The 22,599-nt window shown below is 35.6% G+C and overlaps 3 protein-coding genes and 1 pseudogene across 6 annotated transcripts; 3 read left to right on the forward strand and 1 right to left on the reverse strand.

Moving 5' to 3' along the window:
* Positions 1–2,702: 2,702 nt before the first annotated feature.
* Positions 2,703–6,805, forward strand: LOC132190393 (SPX domain-containing protein 1). The gene is made up of 3 exons (XM_059605367.2): positions 2,703–3,170; positions 4,650–4,776; positions 6,303–6,805. Exons 1-3 carry the CDS (start codon positions 2,883–2,885, stop codon positions 6,656–6,658), a joined length of 771 nt encoding a protein of 256 aa, XP_059461350.1. The 5' UTR covers positions 2,703–2,882; the 3' UTR covers positions 6,659–6,805.
* A 1,654-nt stretch (positions 6,806–8,459) lies between these two features.
* Positions 8,460–10,110, forward strand: LOC132189914 (putative carboxylesterase 17 pseudogene; annotated as a pseudogene).
* Positions 9,814–11,509, reverse strand: LOC132189915 (protein BUNDLE SHEATH DEFECTIVE 2, chloroplastic). 3 transcript variants are annotated; one of them, XM_088510487.1, is made up of 6 exons: positions 11,419–11,498; positions 11,233–11,327; positions 11,072–11,135; positions 10,848–10,944; positions 10,500–10,546; positions 10,307–10,414 (listed from the first exon to the last, which is right to left on the reverse strand). In XM_088510487.1, the coding sequence occupies exons 1-6, from the start codon at positions 11,474–11,476 to the stop codon at positions 10,404–10,406; spliced, it is 372 nt and encodes a 123-aa protein (XP_088366613.1). In that variant the 5' UTR covers positions 11,477–11,498; the 3' UTR covers positions 10,307–10,403. The 3 variants fall into 3 exon arrangements, with proteins under 3 accessions (XP_059460736.1, XP_088366612.1, XP_088366613.1); XM_059604753.2 differs by lacking the exons at positions 10,307–10,414; positions 10,500–10,546 and adding an exon at positions 9,814–10,243 and having other exon boundaries at positions 11,419–11,509; XM_088510486.1 differs by having other exon boundaries at positions 10,303–10,546.
* Positions 11,510–13,797: 2,288 nt separating this feature from the next.
* Positions 13,798–20,424, forward strand: UAP56A (DEAD/DEAH box RNA helicase family protein). 2 transcript variants are annotated; one of them, XM_059603899.2, is made up of 12 exons: positions 13,798–13,957; positions 14,132–14,250; positions 14,814–14,914; positions 15,719–15,891; positions 16,013–16,244; positions 16,350–16,468; positions 17,025–17,081; positions 17,199–17,383; positions 18,376–18,520; positions 18,604–18,687; positions 18,784–18,847; positions 20,000–20,424. In XM_059603899.2, exons 2-12 carry the CDS (start codon positions 14,138–14,140, stop codon positions 20,008–20,010), a joined length of 1,284 nt encoding a protein of 427 aa, XP_059459882.1. In that variant the 5' UTR covers positions 13,798–13,957; positions 14,132–14,137; the 3' UTR covers positions 20,011–20,424. The 2 variants fall into 2 exon arrangements, with proteins under 2 accessions (XP_059459882.1, XP_088366500.1); XM_088510374.1 differs by lacking the exons at positions 13,798–13,957; positions 14,132–14,250 and having other exon boundaries at positions 14,826–14,914; positions 15,585–15,891.
* Positions 20,425–22,599: the final 2,175 nt, after the last annotated feature.

Consider the following 22,599-nt stretch of genomic DNA (forward strand, 5'->3'; position numbering starts at 1 on the left):
AAGGATTTTGTTGTTTTTAGTTTTTTTTGCTTTGATTTTTATTTTTGTTCTTTTTTTCATTTGCGTTGAGGACATATGTTTTCTTCTGACGTTTGGGCCGAGGATGATTAAATCGGGGTGAAAAATTATTTTTCATTGCTAGATAATAAGATTTGAGAAAATGGGTTACATATGTCTTAGACCTAAGTAGATCCGTTTCATAAATGAAGTTGTACATAGGTTAACATATGTTATATTTAATATTTGATTGTAAGAATTTTCTGATTATATCTATAACTTTGTAATTTCATAACTTTTGGCTATGTTATATGCTCTATGATGTTAGAGTTGTTATGCTATTGATCTTCTATCAATGAAATTTGAAAGATTCCCATTCAAAAATAATAATAATAACACGTGATTTTTTTTTTCTAATTTTTTTTTTTTTGAATGGGAATGTTTTGGGGTAATTACTTTTTCCCCATTAACTACAATGCATTGTCAATTTCCCCAAGAACTGCCAACCTTGCTGTCTGACCCTATCATATTACAATTTTCTTCCAAAAACCCTATGTCAGTCAAACTCTTTAAAAACTTTGAAATGACCTAAATATTCTAACTTTATAAATAAAAAATTATTGTCATTATTATATTTTTTTAAAAAAATGACCAAGGTGACCCACGACGGGTCACAAGTGACCCCCGGTGGGTCACCAAGTGACCCAATGTGGGTCACTATGGTGACTCGTTGTGGGTCACTTTCTTGTCTTTTCTTTTTTAAATAATAATTTATATATTTTAACGTTTAAAATGGAATATTCTATCGAATTTAACGAGTTTGACTTGGGCAGTAAGGTTGGCAATTCATGGGGGGAAATTGACAATGCGTTGTAGTTGATGGGAGGAAAAAGTAATTACCCCGAATATTTTAGATTTCATTGATAAAAGATCAAGAGCATAACATCTCTTACAAGTTACATCACAGAGCATAAAGCTCTGATAAAACATAGTCAAATGCTATGAAATTACAAAGTCATAGATACAATCATAAAATTCTTACAATTAAATCTTATCAATGACATCAGTTTCCGCTAATTAACCCATGCACAACTTTAGTTATGAAACATATCTATTCTGGGCATACTAGATCTAAGACATGGGTAGCCCAAATTCTCAAAACTTATTTTTCGGCTGTGAGAGATGATTCGCACACCAATCTAATCCTCCTCAGCCCAAAGGTCAAGAGACAACTCATGTGCTCGACCCGAAGATCATGACAAAAAGAACAAAAAATAAATCAAAGCAAAAACTAAAAACAATAAAACCCCATAAGAAGCAGCAGTAGAGGAGCACAACATCGCAGACATCCTCGGGAAGGCACAACTTGGCACTTGAGATCCACATGTTGGTGCATGAGAAACACTCTCCAGCACGCAAGACTCCGTTACTTGATCGGTGCAGAAGCAATGGAAAGCGGAAAAGCCGGCTAGGACAAGTAGATCTGAGTATAAAGAACTAGATATAGATCTAAAACAAAATCACCAAAACGGAGACCGGAAGAGACTACAAATAAGACATCGAGTTATAGTGCTAAAAATCATATTTTTATCCCATAATGTTGACGTGTCAGTTTCAACTAACTTTTAAATTAGTCATTATTTAAAAAAAAATAAAAATTAGTTAATATTGACAAATTTATTGTGAGATAATTAAGAAATCACATCCCCTTAATCATCAACAAAGTCAAACCCCTCTACAATCTCGGGTACCCAATCCCCTCAAATTCCCATCTCAGCTCTTTTTCTGATGCCAAGATAACAATTCCAATAAGATGACAAGACTGAGTTATTGTTTGTTTGTTTGTTTTTTTAAAAATAATAATAATAATAATAATAATAATAATAAAACATGCTAATTCTAGATTCTCAAACTTTGAATTTGCTCTACAAAAATCTCCTACAACAACTACATGGATTTAAACTTTATGCGTGTCTAAGTTCATAAAAGAAAATATTATTATTATTATTATTATTATTATTATTAATAAGATTGTTCTAGAAATTTTAAATATAACGAAATAAATGCATGTATGCATTAATGATTAGACTAAGCTTGACTTTGATCCATTTTACTAAGCTATTTTAGGCCAAACTAATCAAGCACCAATTCAATTGGTTTTGAGGCCTTTCTTGCTTTCCCCCTTGGGAAAAGCATTGTGATAATGCTTTGGATAAACACAACTCTCACATAAATAAAAGGCAAACCATACACTAAATTGTTTCCATCCAACAGTTTTTAAACTTTTAAAATTCAAAAACCACTAACAAACATACAATTATGTTTTCTATTTTAGTTGATTTAAAAAAAAGAAAAGAAAAGAGTACACAAAATTAATGAGAAAATAAAATTATGATTTATTGGCATACAACTCTTTTGTAAATGAGAAATGAACAACATTTTTTTATTTTTTATTTTTTGTCTATTTCTAGACCATTGTATATAAAAGCACAAGCATCTTTAAAAGAATACGAGGAACATGAAGAATCATAGATAAGATAATATATAAGACATTTATACCTACCTAGTAATTGCCATAGAAACTACAAAAATACACATAAAACGACATGATTCAAACAAAAAGTTAAACGACATGGTTCTAGCTTAACGGTGACACCGGTGGTGGAAGAGGATTAAACCCAAAGATATTCCTCTCTGATGCTTCAGCCCGACGTATATTCCCAAATTCCCCACATTCCGAATATTCCCAATTCCCAAACAGAATTCCTTTATATAATGCAATCTCCACCTGGACCACCTCTCGTGTCTCTCTCTCGCTCCTGTTATCGTTGTCATATCTCAAAACCCAGCTCTGGAACGGCGGTAATCACCTGCGGGCGGGGAGTATGAAGTTCTGGAAGATCCTGAGTAGCCTGATTGAGGAGACGCTCCCGGAGTGGCGGGACAAGTTCTTGTCGTACAAGGACCTGAAGAAGCAGCTCAAGCTCATCTACCCAAAGGAGGAGGAGGAGGAACACCGGAACAAACGGCGCAGATTGGATCCGGAATCCGACGGTCCTGATTGCGCGCCGTCGAGGGAGGTCGTTGATTTCGTTAGGCTCTTGGAGGTCGAGATTGACAAGTTCAACGCCTTCTTTGTCGACAAGGAGGAGGAGTACGTCATTCGACTGAAGGTGATTTTTTGGGGGTAAAGAGGGTTGGGTTTGTAGAATTAAAGAGAACATAAAAGTTTTGAAAAAAAAAGAAGAAAGAAGGCGTTTCTAAGAAGATGGGAATTGAGCTAATTGGTTTGTTTCATGGGTTTCGTGTTTAGACTATGAAGGAATTCGTTCGGAATATGAGAATTTTTAGTTTTTTTTTTTTTTGGGGGGGGGGGGGGGGGGGGTCGGGGGAGGGTTAGAGTTGGGTTTTCAGAATTAGGAAAACTTTTTTTTTTTCGTGCCCAATATACATGGGAGTTTGAAGAAAAGTTTACGTTTTTCAGGGAATGGGAATTGGGTGAATTGCTTGTTTCATGGGTTTCCAGTTTCCTGTTAGAATATGAAGAATTGGATTTCTGATTAGAATTTTGTTAGGAAGTTTGGTCGGGAAGATGAGAAACTGTGAAATCGATGGGTATTTTGTTTAGAAATGAGAATTTTATCGTCTGTTGGGAATATTGGGAATCGTATAAATATAGATTGAAGAAGAATAATGATTTCCTCTGTTAAACTATAGTGGCTTGGAAATTTGGTTAAGAATCTGAGTAGTTTTTTTTTCTTTTTTCAAAGATTGGCTGTCTGTTCGGCTTAAAAGGCAATGGAAAGCGGATGAAATTCTGGATTGATTATTTTTTATTTTTTGGTGTTTTTCAGTTCATAGTCTGCTGTGGTTTTGTGGGATGTTTGTGTGGTGTGTAGCTTTACTCTTTCTATAAATTTCTGTACGAAAAGATTGGCTAGCAACAGATCACAAAAGATGAAAAAATGGACTAAGTCAATCCAGCATGAAAAATCCTCAAACTCCGTTCTGCCTTGGCCAAATTATGATTGCAATTCCTTGCCATACTGTTTTGTCTCTGGCAGATTATGTTTTTTTTTTTTTTTCCCTTTCCTAAACAATATAAAGGAAAGGAGCTCGGGCAGGTTTTGCTTGCTTGAGGAAGGAGGATGGTTAGCTAAAGTCATTTGTTGCCAAGTTGGGTTTCGTGGTGTTTATATGGCATTATTATGATTGCCACTATACAAGGACTGCTTTGCTAGTTCTTACACTTTGGGCTCATGCTGATTTTAGCTTTTAACTGCCTAAAATTTCTGTGTCTCCAATGTGCTCTTATCTAATTTAAATCTGTACAATTGTCAACTGTCAAATCCTTGTTTGTCCAACAAATCTTGCATTTCACAGCACTATCACTCTAATCCAAGATTCATGCTTTCTTGTTTGGCATTTAATGGCACTCGGCTCCTTGTTGTTGACATGATTCATTTGGGTATTGTCTTAAGTTTCTTTAGAAATATCTTGGTTCGCCTTTTTGTCTGTCTTTGGTTCTATACATGGAACATGTTATTCACTATGGGGTGTGCCCTTCGGTTACGTGAGGATGTCAGATGCATGGACAAGTGTTCTGAACTGAACTTTTAAGATAGTTGTTTGGCTTGTGGTTGAAATTGCAGGAACTGCAAGATAAGATAGCAAATGCCGAGGATTCAGATGAAGATTTGATGCAAATATGGAGAACATTGGCGGATTTTCATGGCGAGATGGTTTTCTTATTGAATTACAGTGCACTTAACTACATAGGTACTTGTCTCTCAGGGCAGTGTTATTAGCCTATTTAATAAGCAATTTTTGGTCAATGCAGATGCATGCTCGTGAAAAACTTGGAATTCAAATTAATTATAGGTTTTAGTCTAGAATTGATTCTTGTAATGATAGTAATGCAAAATAATAATAGATTTTAGGACTAGCCCGACAAACTACTAGTAACATAAAATAGCATACCATGTTTGTAATAGTATGGTAAAGAGAACATGGTAAGATAAACTTGTTAAATATCACGGGTTTAGTTTTTATCCTTGACAATTATTTGGAGAGAATTTGAGTAAACGAATTTTTTTTCCTTTACATTAGCCAAAACCCTAAGTAGCATCTGAAGATGTGAATTCTGTGTCTTATCAAAAAAAAAAAAAAAAAAAGATGTGAATTCTGTGTAAATATTGAGTAGGCAAAATGGGCTTTGAGAGATGAGAGTGTTGGAGTGTTTAGGTGTGATGCTTTAACTTTGTAGTGATAGCAGTAATTGATGAGCACGACATATACATACATACATACATGCAGAGATTCATATTGAATTTAGCAAGAAATTTTCATTTGAGTGTGTTAGAGCCTATTTCTTGTGATCCCTCTCAACTTGTTTCCTACAAATGGAGCAAAATTTTTGCAAATATGTGGCTTATTTCATGTTTTATGAGAACATTAATACATTCCGGCATTGTCCTATACTAAGCAAATATAGTTCATTTACTTCCTCTAGTTGGTAAGAATGAATGTCCCTTGATGCAAGTGTGTCACACGAAGTTGAATATATGATATAACATAACATCAGTGTGTTACAAAATTTGTATGTTATGCTAGCTGAACTATCCTTGTGGGGAGTGTGATAAAGCTGATAAAAAGAAAAGAAAATTGAAATACAATGGATAAACATTTGCTTTGTCACAAAATAAAATGATTAATTGTTTGTGTAATTTGGAGGGGGGGGGGGGAGGGGGGGCTATACTTGGTTGTCCCCAAGAGGTAGCTCAATCAGCTGGAGATCACGCCTCATGAAACGGAGGTTACTAGTTCGAATCCCTCCTCTCTCTCTTGTGTGGATATGTCAAAAAAAAAAAATACTGGCTTTGAATGTTCTAATTGCTTGACAATTTGAGGTTTTTTAGTCAAAATATTGACTCCTTGGTTCTATATTGAAGGAATTTGTGGGAAAAACTCATCTGTGTTCACTTTGTCTGCAGTTTAAACTATAAGTAATTCTATATGATATAAAACTAATTATCAGTTGAAAATCCTGGATGAGTTTTAATACGTATATAGTTGAGCGAGACTGATATAATGTATGAGATAAAAATTGCAAAATCAGATGTCAGGAAGATAATAGAGATGTTTTTGGGAGGCCTGGAAAAGAAATTGGTCAAATGAATTGATGGTTATTATTGACTGCGGAACGTGTCAGCTCTCTGCCTTTATTATTATCTTTTTTTTCTTCCTATTTGACAACATGGTGGGCATCTCCTCCTCTTTTAATGATCTTGTTATCCTATACACAGGGCTAGTAAAGATACTGAAGAAATATGAGAAGCGAAGTGGTGCTCTCGTTCGCTTGCCTTTTATCCAAAAGGTCTTGCAAGAACCATTCTACACAACTGATGTACTTAACGATCTTGTGAAGGAGTGTCAGGGCATGCTGGATCATCTTCTCTCCAATAATGAACTGGCGAGCCGGGAACTTGCAGAAATCAGGCATATGGAGAGCATGTACATGAAGCTAACGGAATCGGCATTGCGCGTCTTAAAGGAGGTCAGGAGCGGAAGCTCAACAGTGAGCGTGTTTTCATTGCCCCCTCTGCAAAATAATGCTATGGAGTGGAGAAATTTAGCTTTAGTAGAACAAGCAGACGAATAGTTCTGGAGTAGTACTCTCTCTCCTCTTCCCTTATACATGTACTTTACATTGTGAAATTGCGGTTGTATGTAATAACCACGCTCTTGGTGGGTACTTTGGATAATCCCTTTTCCCCATTTGTAGAAAATTTCTGATCTTGAATGTGCTTTTGATCTCTCTTCTAAAATGATGCTAATCCAACTGAAATTGAGGTGAACAATAGCAACGCCAAGCAAAGATGCTGAAGAAGTGATGAAAATAAATTGATTTTTTCTACTGGTTTATTCAAAAAAAATTAATGGGAGAAATTCATTGAGATTGTCTTGTGTTAATTATTTCACTTATTTCAACTTTTTTTTTTTTTTTTATTCTTGTCTTTAGCACTTGGCAAAGTTTTGAGGGTTGTATCTCGCAGTTGCCTGTTGACTTGCATTGCAGGCTGCAGCTGTGCCTTTCATGTTGTTCCCACCTGGTGCCACCAGTCGTGCATTTGCCTTCCTGCTCACCTTGTTTCCTTTTTTTATTCATCTGCTTATGATAAGTTTTCTTGGCAATGTTGATTAGTCTTTAGATCACGATTCATTAAAAAAGAAAAAAAGTTGAGGGCAGATATTACTTAGTAGTATAAGTGTGAGATAGGAGAGTGAGCACAGGAAAAAAAAAAGAAAAAGAAAAAGAAGATAACATAATAATATTTCAATTTTTTTTTTTTTTTGGTTGGCACACTCTTTTTTACAATTCTTAATCGATAGATGTCTTTGTAGGTAGTTACCTAAAGAATAATGCTAAACTTAAAACTCCTTTATAATTCTTTTACGGCATGCAATTGAAATGTGTTTGAAATATTTTTTAGTGGCTGATGTGACTCCAATCACATGCTAACACTTGTCAATAAGTTATAGCATAGTTATTTTTATAAGAGTATCTCCAATGGTTTATTTATTTTGCATTTCTAGCTAAAATAGCTAATAATTCCTCCAAAAATACTCTTGATCCGATTATGCAAAGAAAATGCAAAATCTGTTACAATGTCTCGTCATACGTGGGTTGATACTGTTCATCAACTCATAATTTGTTTGGGTTTGGGTTCTTCAGTCAAGGAGTGATTATCAAGAAGTCAAGCTAGTTTCAAGAAGCGAATTTTCTTCTATTTCCGTATTCCTTGATACCCACTTTAAGTTTTATGAGTTTTCTATGTATGCTTATTATTATCTTTGCATTAATATCTTATATTTCAGGAATGGGTTATGACCTTATGCTATCAAAGAACCTTAATTGGGCTAATACAGCCTTTTTAGATGATCAGAAATTTTCTAAAGTGATTTCAAATTTGAATCAATGAAGGCCCAATTATGAGGGAACTAGTGTAAAGCTCATCTATGAAATTATAATGTATTGTTAATGGCTAGTATTTTTTATACTTTTGATATATATATATATATAAAGAATGTGTTTGGACATACTTTTGGTGGAAAGGGATGCTTTGACATCACAGATGTAGTTGTATGTGGAATGCAGAGTGGCAAACCACATGGAAAGGATCTAAGCCATAGAAATTTATACACATTATAGATATATTTTTAAGAAACTTAATTCAAATAGAGAAAGAATGAACAAATATTTTTAAATGGTCGAGAAAAAAAAAAGAAAAAAAGAAGAAGAGATAATTGGATGTAGAATGTATTTGAAAAGCAATTAGTTATTGTAAATGCTCTAAGACAATGTATGTTTCAAAATCATGCGGAATAATGTTAGTAGTTATTGTTCCTCTCGTGTCACTCAAAAAATGATGTGACTTTTAAAATTACCATTTGATCAAAATTCAATAGTGATCAATCATAAGCCCAATGATGATTTAAAAAACTACATCAGTTTTAAAATGACACAAGAAGAATACAAAAATGACTTATAGGATTACTCAATCATACCGAATTCTTTTGAATTCCAACCTAATCTCTGAGCAACACGCTCGGGAACCCAAATGCACTTTACATGACCAACCAAACACCAAAACAACATTCAAGCCGTCACCACCTAACCTTGCAATATACAAAAACTTATTTTTATCTTCCCAATTATGAACCACTATAACTCCCCCACAACTCTTAGAAACTAGACATAGAAGAACCTAAAAAATGTCCATAGTGGAAGAAGCACCAGGATACCTTCAAGTCTTTTCTGATGGATCTGTAAAACGCTTTGTGCCTGGAATTGTCCCAGCCTCACCAAAGCCAATTAATGGATACAAGTTCAAGGATGTGATCATTGACCCATCAAAGCCAGTTACTGGAAGGTTATTTCTTCCCAGTACTCCAAGTCATGGGTTCTCAGGTAAACTTCCTGTTGTGGTTTATTTCCATGGTGGTGGCTTTTGCATTGGCTCCACTACATGGATTGGCTACCATCATTTCCAGGGAGATTTCTCTGTTGCATCCCAATCCATTGTTCTCTCTGTCGACTACCGTTTAGCTCCGGAATATCGTCTCCCCGTAGCATATGAAGATTGTTATAGCTCACTGGATTGGCTTGGTCACAATGTAGGATCTGAACCTTGGCTTGAGCAAGCTGACCTTTCCCATGTGTTTCTGTCGGGGGACAGTGCTGGAGGAAACATTGCACACCATGTTGCTATCAAAGCCATTCAGAACAACAATTGTCACGTAAAAATCAATGGTCTGTTGCTGATACATCCGTACTTTGGGAGCGAGAAGAGGACTGAGAAAGAGATGGTTGAAGGAGCAGCAGAATCTGTTGCAAGCAACGACATGTTCTGGAGACTGAGTATACCAGAAGGCTCAAACCGTGATTATTATGGTTGTAACTTTGAGAAGGCAGAACTTTCTGCAGTTGAATGGAGTCAGTTTCCGGCTGTGGTGGTTTTTGTGGCTGGCTTGGATTTCTTAAAGGAAAGAGGAGTTATGTACGCAGAATTTCTGAAGAAGAACGGGGTTAAAGTGGTGAGGCTAGTGGAGGCTGTGGAGGAGTCGCATGTATTTCATGTGTTTCATCCTGAATCTGAGGCAACAAGCTTGCTCCTACGACAAATGAGTGAGTTCATGAAGAGCTATTGACATCCTAAAATGAAATGAAAAGAATTTATAGTCTTCTTGGAATTCAGTGTTCATATGGACTGACTATATATGGAATTTTAAATAAATGAAAAGGCTTTCAAGCAATGAATGGAAATGAAACATCCAAATCAATTTTTAATTTTTGGATCAATATTAAACAGAATCATTTCCCAAATTTGCAGTACTGCCAGTGCAGCCTGCAGAATCCTCCGTCTCCTACCCTAAACAAATAGGCTGATTATGTAATACAGATGACTGAAACAACAAACTGAAATCTACCTTTCACAGCAATTAAGTAGGATAACTTTCACAGGGATGGATAGGGGGAACTATCATTTTCTGTTGCATGCTTTTGCACAAAGTTGACATACATGCCCCAATAAATGGCTACGTTAATGCATATGTGCAAAAATATAACCATGCTCCGAGGATACTGTGGACCAAATCATATAACTTCTATTCATCATAAGTGCTCAAGAAACCTCCAACAAAACCAGCTCCATTGCAATTTCCACATAACATATCCTTTTTCCCTCTGCACGGGATAAAAAGAATCATAATGACAATGATGCAACAATACTAGTTAAAGAAATAGGTAATGATAGAATAATATATACACATTGACTACTACATCAACAACAAGCTGAAACATCCCCCCTCTTTGATTCCAAACTCGCTCACATTGTGGTCAAATTCTAGCATTTAGCTGAATATAACAAATTAATTTCATGAGAAGAGGATTGATCTAAGAAAAGAAGTTCATCTGTGCTATGTGCAAGTTAACGACTCACTTTTCCCTCTGCCCTCCAATATGAACCATTTTCTGTTGGCAAGAGACCTAGAGAGTCCACCAAGAACATGTCACTCACTAAAGAGTTGCAACAAAAATAACTGCTTTTGGTCATTCTTAATGAAGATGGACCATTTTAATTGAAATAGAAGATAAATGATGAAAAAAGCCGTAACTTTTTTCTCTCATACCATGTTAATTACGAGTTGTTCCAAAAGCTAGCTTATAAAAAGGGTAAATTTAATCATTTAATTAATACTTTAACAACAATAGAAGAAATAATTTATGCAATGGCTTGATAATAAAACATTAAAAAAAAAAAAAAAAAAGGAAGAACTTAAGTAATTACCCGCAAAGCCAACATGAATCACCAGCTTTAAACTGTCCATCGAAGAGATCAACAGAATTGACTCCACTACCTTTGCATTGCGAGCATTGAACTGCACCTGCCCATTGGCCAAAATAACTAAAATCTATCCAACCTCTACATATTCTTTCAATTTATCTCCTTCTCATCTTGAAAAGAAGAGAACTTTGCCACGCACAAATGTACAACTACAGTACTAAGCTTACCATTTCCGTCACAGTCACTACAAATCACGCTATTCGGTTTGGCGCTTGGATTACTTTTTGCAGCCTAATTGAATATCAAGCAACATATGTTAGATTATATGAATTTAATTACTTAACTAGTATTTTAACGCAAAAATTTTAAAGGGTATTAAAGGCAGGACCTTAGCTTTCAGATTGCGAAATTTGGTAGCTGGAGAACGTTGGAATCCATCATGTTTAACCTGGCTTTGATTGTTATGCTTGCCCATGCATTTTCCTAAGCATTTGAATACACAGACAATGAGACAACTCAATTCAAGTGAACACAAAATTTGCAGAAGTAACTTCAAAGAGAGAGAGAGAGAGACCTGGTCTTGGTGTGGCTCTGACGGAAGTTAATGGTGGAGAGGAGAGAGCAGACGCCATTGAAAGAGAGCCTGTTGTAAGGTTGAAGAAGAGCAGTAGATTTTTCTTTTCTGTGTGGTTTAATTTATTTGCTTAGAAGACACGTGGCTGAGAATCGGGCCAGGGGTTGAAGATAGGCTTTGGACCATCATGGTAAATGGGTATCTGGGCCAGAAGCCCAATGGATCAGATTGAATGACGTTGGCTGGAATGGATTGGTGGGTTAATGTCAGTAATTGCCCCCTTCCGCTTTTGTTGGGTGTTCGGCCACCCACTATTTTTTAGGTTTTTTATTTTTATTTTTTGTTATTATTATTTTTTAATTTAATATGAGTTGAAACAAAAATGTGGAGTTTTTTGTAATTTTGGTTCAATTCCCGTTAGAGCATGTATATTGTTACTAAACTAAAGAACATGAATAACTATTTTATTCCAATCTTCTCTATTTTTAGTAATAACTATTCTCTTTCATAATAAAATACGCATTCCACCTTCCGTTCCTCCTCCTAGGAGCCATGCGCCGGGGCATGGGTCTGACGCGTTCATGTGACTTCATAAACACCTTCGCAGATATTGCTTTTTTTGGGTTTGGATTTTATTTATGCTTTTTTATTTGTATTCCTACCTTGTGTTGCTTTCTCTAGGCTTGTTTGTGAGGATTCTTGTTGCTGAAAACCGGTTTGCTTCTCCGACAGATCCATCTCGGAAACCATCAGTGCCTTCCTTCCACCGGCATCCTTTTGGATGTCTTGTTTGATGCTTGCTCGTGGGGTACCTTCTAGTGTCTCCGGGTTTTGCTTATTTAACCACTTTTAGTGGCCATTTCAGAGAGGCCCGGGTCATTTATGACCCATTGCCTATTATTTATGTGTATTTCCTGCACTATAATTTTTGTTTTGTGTGTACTGTTGGAGATCCCGTTTGGTGTTTTAATCCTTGTACCCATCCCTTATTTGCTTTTATATATATATATATATATATATATATATATTCCGCAAACTAAATGAACCCTTAGTTGATTCATCCTGACAGATTGTCTACTGGTAAAGTTACACACAAAACAGTGTCATCCCCTTGTAACAACATATCTTTCATGCTTTTCAACCAATCCATACCATATGAAAAAGGGACTTTTTTGAACTCATAAAGGCTCTTAAAAACTTATAAACAAACATGTTTGGTTGCCGTTTTGTAAACATGTTTTTTTTTTTGTTTTAAAACTTCAAAACTTGCTTTGACACTGTTGTTATGCGTTTGGCAAAGTTTAAGGGCACAATAACAAACACGATACACTTGACCTACAATTCAAGTGGTGGGAATAAAGATGAGGTGAGTGATTTTTTTTTTTTTTTTTCGACCTCGTTCATTCTTCAAGTGCATCTCATTGCCCTTGTTAATTTCTCTATAGCGGATCGGTTGCAAAAATGGCTCGTATCGCTCGATCAAAGTTTGCTAAGCCATTGATGTTTGATCTTGCTTGTAGTTGTTTATGGTTTATGTAGTTGAAGTTTTGGTTTTTTGGATTTCTTTAGGTTTGTTCACAATTCTTGAGCCTGTGTTGATTCCTGTGGGTTTGATTCAACCACAATTTTTTTAGAAATTGTTCGGATAATTTGAAAAATATAAAACAAAATTCCGAAAGGTTAATTATATTCTAAACAGAATACATTTATTTTAAAATTTATTTTTAGGTAAGAGTGATATTATTGGCATGCATAAGAATTCTGTACACGAGCATAACATAACTATTTTATTATAATTGTAATATTTTTAATTAAAATTCAATAAATGATTAAAAACCAGGTTCCCACCAAAACAAACACACATGCATACTTCGTGCAAGAAATTTTACTATGACCCCCTGATCAGGGACGAACCCAAGTTTCAATTTGGGAAGAGACTAAGGGTTAAATTTTTTTTGTGGAGGGACCAATTGACAAAAAAAAAAAAAAAAACATTATTATTATTATTTTTTACCTTAAATTTTGTTTTCAAATACAATGTTTAAGAGATATTTATTATAGGAGATATTTTTAGGTCAAAACGTAGGAGATATGTTTTACCCTCTTTTGTTTTTCTGAAAATACATAGGAGATATTTTTAGGTCAAAACGTGTTGGTTTGAAATGAGATACTTATTATAAAAATAAAAATTTCTTATTTTTTAAATACATTATATTACTTTATATTCGAGATGACACAAAATGACGATACAGTACTTTTGGCCTCTAAAGGCCGCGAATGTAATTTTTGGAATTATGGACAAACGGAAAGGGCATTCACGGAAATATGAAGACATCTCGCTTATATAATCGATCCCTCAAAGTCCAAACCCTATCACTCACTTTAGGAGCTGTATACTTTTCTCTCTCTTTCTCGTCGAGGTCTCCGCTCTCTCAAAATCTCTTTCCCCAAATTTATTTTTCAGCTAACCATTTTCCTTTGCAGACTCTAACAAAACCTAACCCTAACCCTAATTTTCAACTTCTTCACGGTCTCACAGGTAATTTCAATCTTCTCATCTCCAAACCCTAATCTATCACTTTTTCCTTCGATTTCGTCTTTAAAACCCTAATTTGTATTCATATCGATTCTGAGAAACCAAATCTTGTACCCCCTTCTCATTGATTCCGTGTTTCGAAACGCTATTTACTAATCTGTGTGTATGTGTGTGTAGATTCATATGGGAGAAACCAGGGAAACCGATGGGTACGAGGAGGAGCTTGTAGACTACGATGACGAAGAAGCCCATGCACCGGCCTCGGCGCTCAAAGTTAACGGCGAAGCCACCAAGAAGTAAGTAGAGTAGTTCCTGTGACTTTCGATTCGTGGCTGAATTTCTGGTTCTGGTTTGGTTGACGAGATAGTTTAGGAAACTATGGAAAGTTGACCCATTGTTTGGATGCTCTGATAGGACAGGAAATGGAACACAACTTTGAATACATTCGTTTATGTTTGTTTCAGTATGACCGTGTACTTTCCATTTTCATGTCGAGTTTCTGTTACCTGGATGGTTGATGATAGTCTAGGAAATGATGGGAAATCGATCAATTGTTTGGCTGCTTGGGTAAAAGAAAGGAAATGTAAAACTTGACTTTGAGTATTTGGTTGTGTAGTCTGACCATTTGTTTGCTTGCATATTATTATAGGAAGGTTTTAAGGAGTATGAATCAAACTGTTGCTTTTACGACTCTTGAAAACTTAGCATGGCTGTTTGTTATGGCATGATCCCGTGCAAGTATTCATTATTTTCTTTGCTTTTAGTTGGTAGTTGTATATACTACCTTGAGAAACTCCCATTGCAGTATTGTTCTGTGCGTGTTTCTAAATGCGTTTCTTTCATTTGTGATTTTGTGTAGGGGCTATGTTGGAATTCACAGTTCAGGGTTCAGAGACTTCCTTTTGAAGCCAGAGCTTCTTCGAGCTATTGTGGACTCAGGATTTGAGCATCCTTCCGAAGGCAAACTATCTACTCATTTTCTCAACTATTTTTGTTAGTGAAGCTGTATTACTTGATCACCATTTGCCAAGTATTTTTGGAAACTCACGAAAAAGGCTTAAAATATTTTGTAAATGTCTGACATCATGTCTAAATATTCATAGTTAGTTTTAGATTTTTCTGTGATCCTGCATTGCTATATGATTTATGCTTTTTTAGACACGGTAAGTATCCTTGTGGGATTTGGCTTGCTTTACGTATTTATTCATGCCTATTTGCTCAGATACCAAATTTCTGTTAATGATTCCTCTAATTGCGTATTTATAAAGTGTTTTGAATTTTTTATAAGAGAGAAATATGTTGATTTAGTCCCTCCAATTTTAATTTCTGTTCCAGTGAATCCCTTTGGTCTAAGTGAAGTGTTTGCCCCCTTTTTTTGTGAAAAAAAATTATTCTTTGTAGCATATCTTAAATTATTCTCTTTAAGATAGTTTTGTTTCGAGATCTGTTCTGTTTGTATTTTATTGAATTTAACATAGTTAGAATTTGCTGAAATCATAACGGTGATTGCAAAATTTGTGTCTTAGCATGCGTTTTTTTTTTTCCCTGTATAGCAATATTATTTGTTAGTAAATTTTTTGGTCTTTTGGTTTGTGCTCCTGTAAATCATTTCAATCTTATGTTTTTTCAGGTAATATTCTATTGTCATGAACTTGATTTCGAAGCACTTAGTGGTCTGGTATTCCTTTACGTAAAAGGATCAGAGAGGTTATGTTTTACTTACCGATGGTTCCTTCAATCCAATTTTCTTTGGTTCTTCATCAGTGCAACATGAATGTATTCCTCAAGCTATCCTGGGTATGGATGTCATTTGCCAAGCGAAGTCTGGAATGGGGAAAACTGCTGTTTTTGTTCTTTCAACTTTGCAGCAGATTGAACCTGTTACTGGACAAGTTTCTGCAATTGTTCTGTGTCATACAAGGGAGTTGGCTTACCAGGTATATTCATTATCTTCAGTTGTCACAAGGCTGCTAAATTTAAATGCATTTGCTTTACATTATTAAGCTTATTGGATTGTATAGTCCCTTGCATAATTTTTTTTATCATTCTATTTTGTAGATTTGTCATGAGTTCGAGAGGTTCAGTACTTACTTAACCGATCTCAAGGTTGCTGTCTTCTATGGCGGTGTCAATATCAAAGTTCACAAGGATTTGCTGAAAAATGAGTGCCCCCATATTGTTGTTGGAACGCCTGGAAGAATATTGGCATTGGCAAGAGAGAAGGATCTCTCTTTGAAGAATGTGAGGCATTTTATTCTGGATGAATGTGACAAAATGCTTGAATCACTTGGTATGCCCCTTGAAATGCTTAACTTGTTGTTTTGATGTCAAGTTCTTGTCTAGTCTTAGTCATTGGGTTGAACTTTAATCAATGTATCCTTTATATGTTCTGCAGACATGAGGAAAGATGTGCAGGAGATCTTCAAGATGACTCCTCATGATAAACAAGTTATGATGTTTTCTGCAACACTCAGCAAAGAAATCCGCCCAGTTTGCAAGAGATTTATGCAAGAAGTAATGTTCCATGGCCAGTACTACTTGAATTTAGAAGTCTCTTTTTTCATAATGCCCGCTTTCTCCGAGATCTTAAAATCTGGTTGTTCCATCACTGTTAGCTTCCAATTGGCGTTGTGTTTTCGCAATATATCCAGTCATTTTATGGGAGGTTGAGTAACCCGGTGGCAATCTTTTAGTCTCCCAAAACTGTCTGGGATTAGTGTCTTAAGGTTCTGTGCTTATTTTTCCTTCTCTTTTTGTAGTCTTTTTACTTTATTAGCATGGGTGTTGGGCTTTTTTTTTTTTTTTTTTTTTTTTTATGTTTAAGTGAAGTTATGAAACAAGAGAAGGGGGATGGTGGAGGATTGTTATCTACCTGGGTTGTGCTGTCAGTTGTATAGTAGATGTCTGTTGTGTCAATGGTGCTTACGACTTAAAAAGCACCTTCGAGGAGACAGCAGATGGAGCAGGATCTTGATTCAGTGGATGTGCATCCATCATTAATTTCGTTCTGGATTCCATTAGCTTGAGGAAAGGCTCTAATATGATTTACTGTCCCATTTGTTCCTTTCAGCCAATGGAAATTTATGTTGATGACGAGGCCAAGTTGACCCTTCATGGTCTTGTTCAGGTATTATATCCTTGCATGTTGATTACGTTCTGCTCAGAAGAAAAAATGTTGATTATCTGTTTTGTTTTGCTAGTTTTTTTGATATTGCTTGCTTACCTTTCATAATTTAAATGACAGCACTACATCAAATTGAGCGAGTCGGAGAAAAACCGCAAGTTGAATGACCTCCTTGATGCGTTGGACTTTAATCAAGTTGTTATCTTTGTCAAAAGTGTCAGTAGAGCGGCTGAGCTGAACAAGCTACTGAAGGAGTGTAATTTCCCCTCTATATGCATCCATTCTGGGATGTCCCAAGAGGAAAGGTTTGTACTGGAGGCTAATCTGTCTTTCAAAATTCTTTATGATTTTGATTGTTCATTTTATGCTGCTGTGCTGTTTAGTCGTTCATATTTTATACAGCTTCTTCAACCATTCTCTACCTTGTAATTCAATCTATTGATGCTCTATGTATTTAATCTGATATCATCTTGGCAAATAATAGAATTAGTGTATATGTTTTATGCTCTTGCCTTGATATTGTATTATGTCATGAATTGGAGGTAACTTGATGTGGATTTCTAATGCCTATAATTTGTAGGCTATAAATCTAGCATTTTTGGTTCAATAAGACGCAAATTCAATGATACAAGTTGTGCATACCGGATATGCATGATTGATAATTTAAATCTTAATAATTTTTCACAAGAAATGTATGTGGCTGTTGTCATTGCTTTTTGGCTTTACGTTTGTGCTTGATTTAGTGGTGATTGTGATGTACCCTTGATATGTCCTTTCTTCAAATGCTTCTCTATGGATTAGTTTATGGTATTTGTTTATTTTTTTAATAGTGTTACCAAGTCTTTTTTCTTATGTTTTTAGAGTTTATATTCTTGGGTTATTGTTTTAATGTTTTAGTACCATATGCTGTTGTTCCTTCTGTTCATCTGCGGCTTTGTTTTGGTTGGAAAATTAGTAGTGATTGTGATGTACCCTTGATATGTCCTTTCTTCAAATGCTCCTCTATGGATTAGTTTATGGTATTTGTTTATTTTTTTGTTAGTGTTACCAAGTCTCTTTTCTTATGTTTTTAGAGTTTATATTCTTGGGTTATTGTTTTAGTACCATATGCTGTTCCTTCTGTTCATCTGTGGTTTTGTTTTGGTTGGAAAATTAGCTCAATCATTTAAGAGTTCAACTGGATTGTCTTTTCATCTTAATGTGGTTCGTGTCCTAGTTCTCGGGATGAAATAGCATTGTTGCTTGAACATCATGTGTTTTTCGAATGCTGTGATTATTCTGAATGGGTTGTTTTTAGGTTGACACGCTATAAGGGTTTCAAGGAGGGGCAGTCGAGGATTCTTGTGGCCACAGATTTGGTTGGTAGGGGGATAGACATTGAGCGTGTTAACATTGTCATTAATTATGACATGCCAGATTCAGCAGACACTTACTTGCACAGGGTAGGTTCAAATTAATTTTTATTTTTTAAGTAATTAGGTACTGTTATATTATCATTCCTGAGATTTCTGACTGCTCCTAACAGGTTGGTAGGGCTGGTCGGTTTGGCACCAAAGGGCTTGCAATTACATTCGTTTCATCTGCATCTGACTCGGAGGTTCTCAATAATGTATGAGATTCTCTTTTGTAATTTTCAATGTTTTGTTGCTCAATGAGTCAATTTATTACTAGTTTTAATTTTTCTTTCATGGTTGGATGATTGCAGGTTCAGATGAGGTTTGAGGTGGATATAAAAGAACTTCCTGAGCAGATTGATACCTCTACATACAGTAAGTTTTCTGAACTTCACTTGATAGTGATGTGATGCCTCTTATTTTTCAACAATTTGAACAATTATTTATTCGATTAGGTGAAATTTGGAGTTGCCAAGCTATTTGGGTTTTATATAATTCAGAATATTTGACGGAAGTTTTATAATCTTGTTTCTGAATTATTTTGTTTTTTAGCATGAATTTTTTTTTTAAAAAAATTATTCCAGAGAAATTTTGATGGGGGTGTGCACATCTATAGATAACCTATTCATCAAAATATATTTGAATTCTTGAAATCCACTTACTGGCTCAAAAAGCTTTTGGTAATGTTGAGTTGTGTGGTTATTTTTTGGTAATAAACACAATCTTTTCCTAATCTGGTTCTATTGTTGAGGAGAATCTTTCTCCAGTATATCTCAAAGAGCACCTCTCGTATCATATTATTGCTAATAAAATTAAAAACAATTTTCCCTATCTATAAAAAAACTGGTAGCGTCTTCTTGTATGAGATAAGCACAATTTCTATCAGATCTTTGAAATTATTATTCAAAAGGGTTTTTATTAGGGGATTGAAAATCTTGACAACTTATGATCCAAGAGGGAAAAAAAAAGAAGTTTTCCCAGAATTAAAATATATTTTTTAGTTATTTTAACTCATGTTTATGTCATTTGAGGAGCATCAGTTTTTTTATATGTACAACACTTGTTTTTAATTTTATTGCAAATGATTTTATATGTGAGAGAGACAGTGAGTTATATTTGGAAAGAGGTTCTCTTAATATGGCATTATATGATTATGTTAATTTCCAAAATACCCACAGAAACTTGATATCACCAAAACCTTTTGAATCGGGGTTGCCAGATGTGGTGTCGGGTCATTCATGATAGTGTGATGTATCATCTTACTTTGTCGCATTATTCAAATCTCCATTTCTGTGCACCCGTCCCTACTGTTCCATCTTGCTTGCAATGTCCCAATTGTTTTCTTGTTAGAGTGTTATTTGAATGAGCTGATTTATCACGTGTTTCCTTCTCTTTTTATTGAATGCTAGCAATTTGACTTGGGGATAAAATATAATGGCCTTCTACTAGTTTACTCTTTTTCTTAGATGTTGCAAAAGAGCGTTGCTAGGGTATATATTGACCATTTTCCAAATTTGTTACTTGCAGTGCCCTCGTAGGTGGAGGCTTTGCATGTGCACACCGAAGCTTCACTTGGACACTGTAGGTGGATGGGTGCCCTGCAGACCCAGTCTTGGAACCATTGGCTTGGGATATGGCGTGGCTCTTTTTAATCTGGTGTACTCTGCGTTGGAGTTAAATGTAGCCTTTAAACTGTTGCGGGTTGCACAGCATGCGAGGATTTAGGTTTTATTGCGATTAGGACTTTGCAATAGTCTCTCATTGTGATTTCTGACATTGATTGCGGTAATATGTATTAATCAGAGCTGCTTAATTACGTCATTTGTATGTGCGACTTAAAATGAAATCCTGTTGTTTTAGATAGGGTCAGACAAATACGATGCTTGCTCTTAGAAGTTTTCAAGCAATCGGATTTACGTGCACAGGGCAAGATGCTAGTGCTCTTTTTGGTATCGGTTTGGTATCTGTTGCTTGCTATTTCGTTGTATGCTGGTGTAGCTTGATCGATCTAAAAATCTTGGGCAGTTTGAAATTGCTCGAGTTTATGTAGCGTGATTGAATCTAAAGCTTTATTGGGTCTGATAAGCCTGGAACAATTTCTTTAGAAACGTAGCCCGCAAGGAGACTGGTTTGATAGAGTTGGCCCAACTCTGTAAGACTTGTCTGGCACCCCGAAGCTCTGTTGCCCCTCCCACTTCGACTGTCCTTTATTCTGCCTTCTTGTAACCATAGTACGCCTAAATCTTTCTCACCTGACCCAAAATCTCACTGCACATAAGAGGGAGGTTATCAGTGACCATAACCATTTATTGTTGATAATTGTAAGTGCCACAGGTTTGAGAGTAATTTTAGGAGGCTTATTTGTGTTCTACAGTTCTACTAAGAATGATGTGATTATTAAAATTATTCTTGGATCAAAATTTAATAATGATCAATTACAAGTTTAATGGTGATTTTAATAGTCATATCATTCTTAGTAGGACACAAGTAGGCCTCTTAGAATTATTCTAGGTTTTACGACTTGATCCATGACCTTGTCCGCCAGGTTCATGTCGTTTTAGCCAACAATCAACTTGGTCCGTTTGGTTTGACTTGGCCCACCTGATTCTGGCCGTTTAACCTCACTATCCCATCTACCGGGTTCAAACCAGCCTGCCCTACTAGGGTTTGGGCTAGTTAGGCCGACCCATTGACCTAGTCTATTAAGAAACTCTACTCGGTTCACTAGGTTTTGGGCCGATTCACCCCAATTAGACTGCCCAAATTTGATTGTTGTGCCTTCTCTATTGTTCGCTAGACTATTTTACTAGTGATATTTTAAGAATGAAGTGCCTTTTAAATTCATCATTAGAGTTGTGATCGATCACTATTGAATTTTGATTAAATGATAATTTTTAAAGTTATCTTATTTTTGGAGGAACTAAGAGGGATTTATAGAATTATTCATGTTGGGCCTCTTTTGGCAACCTTACTGGCAACTCATTCGACAACTTACGGCCTTTGTCTTCCGGCCACCACTATCACCAATAGTTGCCTCTCTTTGACAACATTTGCCTATAAGGCATTATTGTCGTCTTGCCACTACTGTTGTCTGGCCACCGCCTCTAATAGTCCTCAGTCATCTCCTCAAGTGGTCTTTTGGCCGCTTCCTACTGTTCTCCTCCGATCACTACCTTTGGTGTCTCTTTGGCCATTGCCTCCACCAAACGCTTTCATCAGCCTCCTTTGGCCACTACTGTAGGCGACTGTCCTCCTGCTGCCTTTCAAGCCCACTTGTCTAACTTTGCTTGCATAGTATTGCATCTTTTCTCATTTGAGTTCACATTCATCTTTGATTTCTTGCTGCATAGGATTATCAATAGCTTCATCAACGGTTTTGAAGGCCAATCTCACACTTAGATTTTAGTGTTGTCCGCACCAATCCAGTTCCAACAAAAAAAAATCAATTTCTTATTCAAACTCAAGTTTACCCCTCAAGTTTGAAAGGAGATTTTAGGATAGACCTTATTCTATTTCCTTGTAGATTTATTCTCAGGGGCGGAACTAACATTTAGAGGTTTTTTTTTTTTTGTTTTGTTTTGGGGGGTGGGGGGTTGGTTGAAGGATAAAATTCTAATTTTAAAGATTTTCTTTTGTTTTTGGAAAACATGGTTAGTCCAAGGTTTCTTGTTTACCATTCCATAATTCTCTATAAATAAAGACTATTGTAATACAATTTAATATATTTCAATATATTCAAGATATAGTCCTAACGATTTCATCAATTTCTCTATGTCCTTCCACTTTTTTTTTTGATTATATATATATATACACACTTTATAAGTGGTTCTAAGGAGCTTCATTGGTAACTTGATTAATCTTTTTAAAATGATAACAAAGACGTGAATAACGTTTTTCCTGAATCATTATATATTTATCAAAATAACTAATCCTGTAAAACGTGGCCAACAAATACAAAGTGCAATGGATGTCACTTAAATATGAGAGTCAACTCATGAGTTTCAAATAAGATTTTATGCCAAAAGAGGCAGAGCAGGGTACTAATAATTATAAGTAGTTCATAAACACTAAAGGATTCAGGATTAGGATATCATTCATAATCAAGGCTTTGTGTGGGTATGTAATTA

Source organism: Corylus avellana, chromosome 9, assembly GCF_965113065.1.
Source record: "Corylus avellana chromosome 9, dhCorAvel1.hap1.2, whole genome shotgun sequence".
Classification (NCBI taxonomy): Eukaryota; Viridiplantae; Streptophyta; class Magnoliopsida; order Fagales; family Betulaceae; genus Corylus; species Corylus avellana.

What these genes read in the sequence shown, in the direction of transcription:
- LOC132190393 (XM_059605367.2), top strand. Translation starts at nt 2,883, where the DNA reads ATGAAGTTCTGGAAGATCCTGAGTAGCCTGATTGAGGAGACGCTCCCG. An exon ending in AGTACGTCATTCGACTGAAG is followed by an intron (nt 3,171 to 4,649) that starts GTGATTTTTTGG and finishes TTGAAATTGCAG; the next exon opens with GAACTGCAAGATAAGATAGC. An exon ending in CAGTGCACTTAACTACATAG is followed by an intron (nt 4,777 to 6,302) that starts GTACTTGTCTCT and finishes TCCTATACACAG; the next exon opens with GGCTAGTAAAGATACTGAAG.
- LOC132189915 (XM_059604753.2), bottom strand. Translation starts at nt 11,476, where the DNA reads ATGGCGTCTGCTCTCTCCTCTCCACCATTAACTTCCGTCAGAGCCACA. An exon ending in CAGAGCCACACCAAGACCAG is followed by an intron (nt 11,328 to 11,418) that starts GTCTCTCTCTCT and finishes TCAAATGCTTAG; the next exon opens with GAAAATGCATGGGCAAGCAT. An exon ending in TTCGCAATCTGAAAGCTAAG is followed by an intron (nt 11,136 to 11,232) that starts GTCCTGCCTTTA and finishes ATATTCAATTAG; the next exon opens with GCTGCAAAAAGTAATCCAAG.
- UAP56A (XM_059603899.2), top strand. Translation starts at nt 14,138, where the DNA reads ATGGGAGAAACCAGGGAAACCGATGGGTACGAGGAGGAGCTTGTAGAC. An exon ending in AACGGCGAAGCCACCAAGAA is followed by an intron (nt 14,251 to 14,813) that starts GTAAGTAGAGTA and finishes GATTTTGTGTAG; the next exon opens with GGGCTATGTTGGAATTCACA. An exon ending in ACTCGGAGGTTCTCAATAAT is followed by an intron (nt 18,688 to 18,783) that starts GTATGAGATTCT and finishes GGATGATTGCAG; the next exon opens with GTTCAGATGAGGTTTGAGGT.